General features: G+C 38.5%; 1 protein-coding gene across 2 annotated transcripts in view; it reads right to left on the bottom strand.

The window, feature by feature from the left end:
* Window positions 1-8,216, bottom strand: part of MTHFD2L (methylenetetrahydrofolate dehydrogenase (NADP+ dependent) 2 like) — a gene marked incomplete at its 3' end in the record, with an annotated part of 137,846 nt that extends 129,630 nt beyond the window's left edge. The window contains exons 1-2 of one of the 2 annotated variants that reach the window (XM_082838302.1): window positions 8,000-8,216; window positions 5,638-6,194 (exon numbers count right to left, since the gene is read on the bottom strand). In XM_082838302.1, the coding sequence (XP_082694428.1) occupies window positions 6,083-6,194; window positions 8,000-8,142 (255 nt within the window). In that variant the 5' untranslated portion in view covers window positions 8,143-8,216. Of the gene's footprint in view, window positions 1-5,637; window positions 6,195-7,999 lie in introns of those variants that run through there. The other variant, XM_082838301.1, reaches the window with a different exon arrangement.
* Between the last annotated feature and the right edge of the window lie 4,349 nt (window positions 8,217-12,565).

Raw genomic sequence — 12,565 nt, 5'->3', positions numbered from 1 at the left:
TTCACCGAACATTAACTCTTTTCATCTTCCTGTGAATTACCTTACTTTTAAGTCCCAGACCCTTACCTTCTTCTCCTTAGTCCAGAATAACATATATACCTCATCTTGCCTTACTATCTTTGGAATTCTTCATGTTTATGTGAATTCCCTTATGTACTTAATAAATTTGGTTTTCTCTGGTTAATCTGCTTATGTCATTTTAATTGCCAGCTAAAAGAACTAAGAGGAAAAAAAGGGGAGTATCCCCTCCTTCACAAAGCCATCTAGTTTGTGGTACTTTATGACAGACTTAGTAAACAAATACATCTATAATCCCAATTTAAAATATCCCATTTGTGGGAAGAACTTTTGATGACTCTATTTTTCACTGAATAAATTTATATTTTGTAATGTAATGGAACATAATTGAGAAGACCTATCATTTTACTGCATCTAAATATGGCAAAATATTTTAAAAATCATAAATAGATACAACTTATTTGATGACTTTTATCTTAAATATTTGTCAAAGAAAGGTACTTTGAAATGAGACATGAAAATAGCACTTGTGAAAATATTTAGGTTGAAACATCTTCATGAAAAAAACTAGAACTGAGACTATGTTCAATTTAGAAGAGTTTGCTCTGAGTTTACCAGGTGCTTTAGCATCTGTAGAGAAAGTATTTTTAAAACTAAAAATACTACTGTCTAAAGAAAAGAGTAATTTGCAACTTATAAGAAAACACAGCAAATTTAATTTTTAAATTAAGCATAAGTTTGGGTTTTTTTCCAGAAAATTATCAGTATCAAGGCATTAAATGAAGATATGGCTAAGAAACTGATTCAAGTTCAGTTGCCCTTGAACAACATGGGTTTGAACAGTATGGGTCCACTTATACATAGATTTTTCTTATTAACTGGGTACCGTAGTACAACACGATTCTTAGTTGGTTGAAACTGAGAAGGCAGAACTGCAAATACAGAGGGCCACCTGTGAAGATTTTTAACTCTCTGGAGGGTCAGCATCCCGAACCCCTGCATTGTTCAAGGGTCAACTGTATGTATATGTACCAAGAATGGGTCATATGTTAAAAGTTAACAGTCGCATAATTAACATAAAAATGTAAATGTGTTAATATAAAATTAATATTAAAAATTTTAATTCTTTTAATGTATAAGGGTATAAATTATATTTTAAAATGTTAATTTTGAAAATAGTTTTCAATAGAACTCTTATAGGTCGATAATATAAGTCAATAAATAATCTAAATATGTAATTTCCATTACTTTAATGGGGTTTTTCTACTCTTAAAAATGTGGTTTCATCAAAAAATTATATACTGACATTGCCATTAATACACATCAAAAGTGAAGTCAATTTGACCCCTTAGATATCTTTCACACAATGCACCCTGTCATTACTTGCTCAGGTGACATCTCCTGCAAAGGCAGAAATGTTGCAAGTCACCCCCAAAGAAGGCAGAACAAGGAACTCTCCCTTTCAGCACTTTATTCTCCCCTCCATTTCTGGGCTAGCACTAAATATGGCTTCATTAGGAAAGAATAAATCAAAATGAAGGGGCTAGGGAGGAGAGTTAGCAGTAGAGCAGCACAATGCAGTACAAATTACTCACCCAAAGACAGGAGTACCGAGTGTCAGCCCTGGTTCACCCTTAGCAGCTATAATGAAGTTGGACAAGTCTCGTAACTGCTTTCAAAGGCATGCAATTTCCTCATCTATATAACGGGAATGGTTCGCTAAGAGTTGATTGGCTGATTTGTAAAAATGGCTCTCCTAGTTTCTGTTAAGTAACAGATGGAGACATATTCAGAGAACCAGAAGTAATATGCGACTAAAAAGCCATCAACATTTAGTGCTGTTTCTATGAGCTTATTTACCTATTTACTTTCCAGAAAATAAACTGCAACCATCCAACTGGAATCTACAGTTCCAAGAATTAATTAAATTTGTAATTCCTAGAATTAAATGAAGTTAATTTAACTAACTAAAACAAAGTAGTAAACAGGAGGAAAAAAATCACTACTTTTCTTGTGTATCTAAACACTCCTTCACAAAACAGTAAAATAACAAAATCTGCTCAAGATCAACAGTGTATTTAATTTGTATACTTCACATCTTGCTTCTGCATCTATGTTTCAATCTCATTTTCAACCACAACTTTAATTAGAGATGCAATAAACTGTTTTATGATCTATAAAGATGAAAAAGCCAAATACAGTCATTAGCAATTCAAATATCTCTGCAAGTCCTTAGCATAGTTTAATCGCTTTGTATCTTAGAGCATAATTTTAAGATTTTGAGTTCAAATTAACTATACAATAGAAATGAAACAAACTCAAGGGAACCAGGGCAAAATTACATATGGAATAAAACCAACCAATCAGTAGTACTAGGGAGCTATTCGAAGTAAGTGAATTTTTTTTAAAGTAAATTAATACTTAGAAGTGTTAAGTTTATGGCCTTTTAAAAACATTTCATTTCACATCCTAGATACTATCTTACACCGTGAAGTAATTTTATCAGAAATTATACTTTTATAAGTCAAAAAAAGTAAAGCAAGTTCTTTTCATGATGTGTGATTCTGTTATTCAATTATGTAAGTTAACTCTTTCAGGACCCTAACCTGTAACTTAGAACATAAGCAGCAACCTAAACATCCATGATTTTTGCAGAAAACATCTTAGATGCTAAAGTTTGTACCACGAGAACCCTTGGGCAGTCTGTTGAATCCGATGTACATCTTCTCAGAACAATCTTTTTTAAATGTTTAACATAAAATACACAGGTTTACAAGGAAACCAATTTTATTAAAATATTGTTATCACTTTTTTTAAAGTGTTAAATAAAAGGATCTAGTGGCAAGTCTAATTACTACCATAATATCAAAGTAGTGGTGAGTGTATATGATGTTTTGAGATCTCTGCATCAACTGTTATTAAAATACCTATGTTTTCACTGGTAATATCATAAGTACTACTAATATTACTGTGGTTTAAGGCCAACATTCAACATTGAAGAAAATGCTAAGTTTATTAGAGGTCAGTGACCTCCCATCTAAGTTTAGGGATCCCCTAAATTCTATCCATTAAGTCCCAGGCTAAGAGACACCCTGTATTAAGGAAATCTAACTAGATAATTTTTAAGATTTATATGCAAAATCAGTTTTCTTGATTCACAAAAGTTCTACAGGATTTAATAAGTTTTCAGAAAGAGGAAAAGCAAGAGGGAGATATGTCAACAATTATAAATTGCTTGTAGAGTAAAGCACTGGATAGATCATGCAGGTTCAAATCCTGTCTTCACCATTTATTTATTGTGTTATCTTGGACAAGTTATTTAATGTTCCCTTAAATATTAATAAGAATTTATTTTTCAACAATACAACTGGATTATTCAAAGGCAAGATGATATTCATTGCAGAGTTAATGATAAAGAGCTGAAGTGGGAAGAGGAAACATATATTTTAAACTATAATATGCCCTCACTTTAGAATTATGAATCTTTGAATAGTCTCTTGGCTCTAGGCACATTCTTTAATGAAAGTAATTATAGAAACCCAAGTAGAGTTCAGATCATTAAGTGAACAAGCCTGACTGGTATGATGTTGACAAGAACATGACCTGAATCTGAGAGTAAATTATTTCATGTTTCAAGGACTAGACAGTAAACAACAGCAAGATGGTTAGGTAAGTTAATGGCCACTTGACTTAATATGATGCAGTCAATAAAATGTTAACAAAAACAATGGTAAGGGCTTCCCTGGTGGCGCACTGGTTGAGAGTCCGCCTGCCGACGCAGGGGACACGGGTTCATGCCCCGGTCTGGGAAGATCCCACATGCCGCGAAGCGGCTGGTCCCGTGAGCCACGGCCGCTGAGCCTGCGCGTCCGGAGCCTGTGCTCCGCAACGGGAGAGGCCACAACAGTGAGAGGCCCGCGTACCGCAAAAAAAAAAAAAAAAAAAAAAAAAAAATGGCAAAACAGAAAATGCATATGATGTAATATTAAGTGGAAGAGCTGGATAAGCTTTCTTGGATACTATCCAACCCTGGGTTCTCCTTTGACGCTAATTTAGGTTTGGATTATATTCCATACACAAATTAGGTGGGGTTTTTCTGGTCCAAATTGCACTTCTTAATAGTAAAACTCACTTATTACTAATCATTGATTTATCCTAAATTAATCATTGAGAGTTCAGATTTCACCCAAGCTCCTATGTCTTTAAGCATCCTTTCACAACTTAATCGCCCCTAAGCCAAACTATTTTAAAAAATCTTCATTGAGCTCCACTGAATTCCATTAAGAGTATGTAACCATGGAAGATAATCTGGTGGGTTTCTTTCCTGCTATTTTTATCATCCCATCAGGGTATTAACATGAAAGGATAATATAACTTCAAAACATGTGAAAAACAAAGATATGGGTCATTAAAGAAACTGCTAAATTACTACTAAAACCATGACTGAGTAACAAGATCTGAGATTAGTATTAGTCTCCTTTGTTCATCTATTGATCCATTTTAATCAGAAAACTTGATTTTGGAGACATTATGTTAGAACACATTATCTCTGAACAGCTGGGACACAGACATAAAACTAATATATAAGACACTAAATGGTGAAACTTTTAGTTCTAAATTTAAAATGACAAAAGAACTGCTTAGAAATAAAAACTATCATATCTCATTTTCATTAGAATAGGTAAGGCATTAAGATAGGAAAATCACACTATATTTGCCAGCAAAATAAAATATGCCTTTGAGAAACTGCCTTTGCTAGTCACTGGGACTAACTCTATCTTCGTTGATATAATGCTAAAGAAAATCAGCTTTACTAATGGTCCTAACTGGAGTCTGGGTCCTTCGAGCTTCACATGAGAATAAAAGGATCTTTAAACCAAATAATTATATAGCAGAGAGAGAAACTGAGTAAGTACTAGAGGAGAGAGTCTGAAGAAAAATGAACAGCCTTATAAATAAAATTTGTCTTTTTAAAATTATTAAACTATCCACTCTACAAGACATTATTATTTAAATAACATAAACCGCTTATCTCTTACTAGCTCCAAAAATTTAGTTTTTTAAAATGCTGGCCTAGCTGCAAAAATGATAAAGCCATTGGCAGTGAGACACGAAGAACAGGTGAGGCTTCCAAAAACAGCTGTAGGTCAGTACACAAAATTTTGCAAATGCTGAAAGGAATCATAGTAAGACAGGGAAAAAAGGGGAAATCTGCCAAGTTAATTTTTTTTGGAATACTGAGCAATAGCATAAATATGGAACAAATGCTTGGGATATCCATTTAGTTACTAAAAATGAGTTCAGGCAGTAAAGCAGCATTTAGGGAAGTCCCCGCTGTAGAACCCCTGCAAATCTGATTTGAGCATAGCATTAATGTACAAAGTTTGTTAACCTTGCCTCCAAAAGGGACAGACTGCTGCCCAGCTCAAAACACTGAAAAACACAGGGCCGGACTCATGCGATGTTTACAACCCAAGTACATTTTGATTTGTAAATTCCTCACACAGTGAGGCAAAATTGGAAAATTTAATCACCAAGAATTTTTTATTTGTAACTTTTTGGCTGTTTAGTAATGCATTTTAAGAAACAATAAGCTGCAACAAATAGAAGGGCTATTTATTTGACATTAAATATATTTTCTTCCAATTAATAAATCTGTTTTCATGAGTAAATGGGAAAAAAAACTCACGGCAAATTTTAAAGGGAAACCATTGAGATATAAATATTCTCAAGGTTTTGTAACTTTCAAATTCTGTCAAACATTATTTCTTGAAATTCTGCTTATTTAAAAAGAAACTTCTCTACTAAAAAAGTATTTATATATTCCATTACTACAGGTGTCTAATTAGCCAAAAATATAAAAAATAATCAAAAATACTTTTTCATTTTTCATTTAAGGCTCTGTACCAGAAACTGGTAATAAATCTGTTAATTGAGAACAGTCAATATCATTGTGGAAAGAGTTTATCAAACTCAAAGACACTTTTCAGAAAGAATAACACTAAGGCTCAAATTTTAAGTCAATAGGATGATGTCAGACTTAAACCACATTCACTAAGAAGAACTAGACAACTAATGAGTCACTACATATTAAAAGAGATGACTGAGGATGGGGACAAGTGGGGAGGCAGACAGTGGCGACCTCTGGAACATGGAATCTCTTCTCTCTGCTGGTCCTAGAAGAGAAAAGAGACACCAATGAGCATCGACACACTGTCTGCATTCCTCCCCACCCGAGACCCACCAGTCCACAGGTGTTTCTCAACCTTACAGCCAACCTCACCTTCATATATGGTACTCAGTGCCAAGAGGATGTCAAAAACACCACCCTATCCTAACCTAATTAGTATTGCCTTGAAAAAATTAAAACCTATCAAAGGTATTATTTATTTTTATACAGATATAATCTGCATCAAATGGAGCTGAAAGCAGCTGGGTTGAAAGCAATACTTCTTTATATTAAAATAGCTTTCCAAAATTATTGCACTCAATTACTTTAAATTATAGAGGTCATTAATTCAATTTTAAAAGATCTCAGTTATCCGTATGTGTGGCACATGTGTGTAGCAAGTGGCTTCAATAAGATGCTGGGGTTTTAACTGTCGTGGCTCTCATTCAATGTCCTTGGAGAAGATAGGGTGATGAGGTTGTCTATTTACATCAGCTGACAAAGGGAAATTAACCAAGTCATACAATTTGTAAAAGGTTACCTTCACTCTGGAAAGAAGCCGTAAAATAACTGAAATTCCAAAAATAGTTATCTAAAAAAGGTGACTAGAGTGCATAATTCCTTCAAACCTGTAATACAAATAGGATTCTACAGAATCTGCTTTTCCTAGGTTGTAGAGTCGATAATTCCAAACCAACTGGCAACTTTTTTCAGACACCATGAGAGCTTCCACAATCAGAACTCTGAGTCACTGTTATTTTTTCACATATCCTCGTGGAGGACAAGTAGTCCACAGAAACCTCGTCCAAAGTAAACCCGATAGGGAATATTTTTTTAAATTTCAGTCACTCAAGACTAAGGTCCAAATATACAATGAAGAGTTAATCAATTTAAGTTAAAACAGCAGTAGCTATGTTTCCACATTGCCGATCTTTACTTTCTTCCAGGTACAGTGCTGGGCATTGGGGATACAAAAAGACGAGTAAGACACAATCTCTGGTCACATGAAACCACAGTGAAAGCACGTTACTAGAAGCCCTTAAAGTCTGAAAACAGAATCTCTTCTGGACTCACTGGCTCTGGGTCAAGGGAATATATTTTTAGCTTCTTAGATTTGAGTTTGTAGCTACAAGTAGATGACGGACGGGTGAAGTGTTCCTGGGCACTATTTGTGCAGAAGAGTTAAACCCATACTCACAATCTGCCAGCCAGCAACAAGGTCCAAAGAGATGCAGTGAATCTAAGACTGAGCACGTCAATCTAAGACTACAGAGATTCGAGAAGCGCCATACAGAAAAAGACTGAGAAGTCAAGATTAATGCCTTATTTTGTGAAATCATTAAGAATTTTAGAGCTGGAAAAGACCTCAGTATTACCACCAACAAAGAAAGTCAGAAACTCAAACACTACTGAACCATCTGGTCATCGCCCACTCCTTTGTTTACGAAACACAACAATAACCCAAACCAAAACAAATGCTTCAAACAAGCAGACCACGTGTTTCTAGGGCCTCTCTCCTCTGGGCCTCAAAGGTCTTCCTCAGTCACTCAACCGCACCTGCTGCAGTTCCAGGGAGCGCAGAGCACGTCCAAGTTGCCTGACTTGAGGACGACGCTACCCGCCCGCAGCCAAGTTCGGGGCCAAGGCCGGCCTAGCCCCCAGCCCCGCCGCGCCGCACGGCTGCCCGGAGCCCCCGGCCTCACGCGTTAGGGCCTCGCCCGCGCCAGCGGCCGCCGCCCCTCCCACAGCCAGCGGCTTCGCACCCGGGAGCGCCCCGACCCGAGGAGGTCGAGCGTCCGGGAGCGCTCGTACCTCAAGCCGCTGCTCCGAAAGCCCCGGAACGCGCGCCCGGCCGTTCCCGGCGCCGCCAAGAGCGACGCCGCGCTCCGGCCCAACGCCGACACTCGGCCCAGGCGGCCGCGGAGCAGCCAGAAGGCGCGGGCCGACACTGTCATGGCCGCGAATCCCGGCTCCAGAACAGGGGCGCCACCTCCCGCCGCTCCGGTCCTCGCAGCTGCAGGCCGGGCTCTGCCCCGACCGGGCTCGGCGGGAGCGAGTCCCTCCAGCCGAGGGTTCCCGAGGGCACCACGCACGGGTGGGGCCAGGAGCCGAGTGAGGGCTGCAGGCGGGGCCGAAGGAATCCCTGGACCGTCAGGGGGCGGGGCCGAAGGAATCCCTGGACAGTCAGGGGGCGGGGCCGGGACGCAAACCCTAAGCTGAGAGGAGTACTGGCAGGTGGGTCTAGAGACTGTTGGCTTGCGATGTCGCCTGGCGGCGACTAGGCTTCTCACCCACTGGGCACGCTGCTGATGTGCCCATAGCGACGACACAGGGAAAGCGTCTAATCAGTTCAAGCAGCATTCCCCCTTTCTCCCAAACCAGAGCTCCGCCCCACAATCGGCTACCTGGAATTTCATTAAAAGCAAGAAGGGTGTTACAGGTTCTCTGTTTCCCTTGGTGAGACCTTGGGATAACTTGAGAGCAGGAGAAAGAAAGAAAAGTGTGTGTGTGGAGGGAGAAGGAGGACCTAGCTGAGCAAGGCCTGCACCTAAGGATTTCTGTAGCTCTACCTTATCATCTCCACTTTGGAGGGGAAAAATTGGCCAATGTCTATTATTTTCTAGAGTCTATGATCAAGGTTACACAACCTAGGAACCTGTGTTATGTGGTGAATTTGTAGTGAGAAAACAGAACATCAGCTCCCTTTGAAAAAGTAAGAATCAGAATGGCCATTCATTATGCTGGGATATGTTAAGAGATGAAGTGAGGCATGCTTTCAAATTTTAAGAGTTCATTTGAGCAAAAATCAATTTGAATCAGGCAGCATCCAACCTAGCAGATAGAAAGGAGTTCTAAGGAGCATGTCTTTCACAAAATGAAAGACTTGTAGGCAGAAGGGAGCAGGAACAAGGAAGTTATACTAGACAAATAAGCGGTTTGGGCATTGCAAGGTTACTTTCCTTTAGGGATGGCAGGGGTCAATCAAACATCTTATCTAACTAGTGATAATAATGAAGAAGGAAACAGACAGAAGTATCTTTATGCCCTTGAATTAAGTATTTTTTTTAAATTTTTCCTGTAGTCCAGCCTAAAGGGATAATGCAAAATATAGAAAAAAGTGTGCACAAAATACATAATTGAGAAAATTAAAAATAATTTACATGTTAAAAATACAGGATTATTGGGACTTCCCTGGCGGTCCAGTGGTTAAGACTTTGCCTTCCAATGCAGTGGGTGTGGGTTCAATCCCTAGTCAGGGAGGTAAGATCCCACGTGCCTCGTGGCCAAAACACCAAAACATAAAACAGAAGCAATATTGTAACAAATTCAATAAAGACTCTAAAAATGGTCCACATCAAAAAAATCTTAAAAAAAAATACAGGAGTATTTTTGTGAACTGTTCTATTCATTAAAATAAAAGTTATAAAAATATCAATAGTAATAGCTAGCAGTTTCTGTAGGCTTATTCTGTTCCAGGCACTCTTCTATGTCCTTTACATAGATTGCTTCATTTAATCTTCACAATAGTTCTGGGAGGTAGAGTCTCTTATTGTTCCCATTTTACATATTATAAATTTGAATTTCAAAGAAATTAAGGAACTTGCACAAAGCTACAAGTCTAGTAAGTGGTACATCCAGGAATCAAAGAAAATCACTTTGATTCTGTAGGTAAAAAGATAACAAACTTCTAATAATCCATGGGACAAAGAAAACATGAAAAGGAAAATGAAAAGAGAACATATCAAAACTGAGCAATGTAGCTAAAGCAGTACTTTTGGAGAAATTGGAAGCCTTAAATGCTTATTTTAGAAAAAAGTAAAGGTCTAAAATCAATGGTCTAATAATCTCTAGGTCCATCCATGTTGCTACAAATGGCATTATTTCATTCTTTTTTTATGGCTGAGTAATATTCCATTGTATATACATACCACATCTTCTTTATCCATTCACCTGTCGATGGACATTTAAGTTGCTTCCACATCTTGGCTATTGTAAACAACGCTGCAATGAACGTTGAGGTGCATGTATCTTTTCCAATTATGGTTTTCTCTGGATATATGTCCAGGAGTGGGATTGCTGGATTATATGGTAGTCCTATTTCTAGTTTTTTAAGGAACCTGTTCTCCATAGGGGTTGTACCAATCTACATTCCCACCAACAGTGTAGGAGGGTTCCATTTTCTCCACACCCTCTCTGGCACTAATTTGTAGAGTTTTTGATGATGGCCATTCTGACTGGTGTGAGGAGATACCTAGACTCACCAACTCCGAAAACAAACTTATGGTTACCAAAGGGGAAAGTTGGTGGGGGAAGACAAATTAGGAGTTTGGGATTAATATATAAATACTACTATATATAAAATAGATAATCAACAAGGACCTATGTATAGCACAGGGAACTCTAATCAATATTCTGTAATAATCTATATGGAAAAGAATCTGAAAAATAATGGATATATGTATAACTTTGCTGTACACCTGAAACTAACACAATATTGTAAATCAACTATACTCCAATATAAAATAAAAATTACATTAAAAATAAAATAAAATCAATGGCCTAAGCTTCTATCTTAACAAATTAGAAAAATAAGAACAGTTGAACTAAAGATAAGAGCTAAATTATAGAAAACAGAAAAACAGCAGAGGAAGTTAATGAAATAAAAAGCAAATTTTTGTTAAAGATCAATACAATTGGTAAACTTTCAGTTAGACTAATTAGAGAAAAAAAGACTGTAGGGAGGCAGTGCATTCCTACATGTATTCGCATTCCTACTTGTCTTGCTGAGTGTTAAGACTAGACCTTGACCACTTTTTACCTGGGCCATTTCTCAGGGGTCTTCAAGTTAATTCTGAGAGATGAGGTAAATTCTCCCTGTGTACAAAGAGAATATTTGCTTACTGCTTGCCAAAAAAATTGATGGGCTCCTTAAGCTCAGAGTTCCTCTTCTGTGGTGCAACCCACTACCCATGCAGGCTTCATCTGGTCTTCCACATCACCCTGTGGTATGTGGGGCTTGGGAAAATGGAACGATGATGTTAATACTCCAGCAACTATGTTTTTCGGTCAATATCATTTGATCACACATGTAAGGGTTTATTCCCGAGCTCTCTATTCTATTCCATTGCTCTATATGTCTGCTTTTTGCCAGCACCATATCTTTGGATAAACGTGGCTCTGTAATAAATTTTTAAATCAGAGAGTGTGAGACCTCCAACTTTGTTCTTCTTTTTCAAGATTGTTTTGAGTATTTGAGGCCCCTTAAGATTCCATATTAATTTTAGAATGGATTTTTCTACTTCTTCCAAAAATGGCATTGGGACTTTGATAGGTATTTCATTAAATCTGTAGATTGCTTTGAGTTATATTGGCATTTTAGCAATAATATGTCTTCCAATCCATGATCACAGAATGTCTTTCCATCTATTTATGTCTCTTCTGATTTCTTTCAACAACATTTTTCAAATTTCAGTGTAAAAGTCCTCCTTGGTTAAGTTTGTTTTTAAGAATTTTATACTTTTTGGTGCTATTGTAAATGGAAATATTTTCTTCATTTTCTTTTTGGAATGGTCATTTTTGGCAACTACTTTTGCTGTAACAAATTTCTTTGTCTCCATCCAGAAGTCTCATGTCTTCTGTAAGTCTTCATAAAACTGTAGAGGGCTAACTTATTAGACTGTAGATAGGGCACAGTTAATTCCCTCATAAAGACACAAATTATCAACATAGGGAATGAAAGAGGAGATATCACTACAGATATAAAGGCATTAAAATGTTAATAAAGTAATAATATAAAAATATTTAATGAGACGGCGGTGTAGGAAGATACAGAGCTACTGTCTCCCCACAACTAGGGCGCCTGCCAGCCGCTGGTGGGGAACTTTGACCCCCAAGGAGACGGGAGGAACCCCAGAGTGAACCAGTAGGATGTAGGGGGACCGAGGGGGTAGGAGAAGTGGAGCCCAGACAAGATTGGCATCCCTGAGGCAGGGAGATCAGGAGAGGCAGGTGAGAGGGACTCTCTGGGAAGAGAGGGAGAGGAGTGGCGGGTAATTGCCTGGACCACTTGGGCTGGAGACCCTGCTGAGCTCCCAGGTGGGTCCCCTGCCCTCCAAGCCCCCCCTTCCTCTCCTCTGCCCACATTGGTCCTGGGGGCATAGGAGGGAGGCTGGGGAGATCAGGAGAGGCAGGTGAAAGGGGCCCTCCCAGACCCCAGGAGCAGGAGAGGAGAGGAGGGCATTTGCCCCACCCACTCGAGTCCAGGAAGCCTGCTGGGCTCCCAGGTGAAGTCCCCTGCCTTCTGAGACAAGGGTGGGGGCAGGCCTGGGCCCCTTCTGTTTCTTGAGCCTAAGCCCCACCCTCCACAGCCCCCAGGGT

Source organism: Leucopleurus acutus (assembly GCF_964270905.1).
Source record: "Leucopleurus acutus genome assembly, chromosome: 4".
NCBI classification, from domain to species: Eukaryota; Metazoa; Chordata; class Mammalia; order Artiodactyla; family Delphinidae; genus Leucopleurus; species Leucopleurus acutus.
This window is presented reverse-complemented; position numbering and strand designations above follow the sequence as displayed.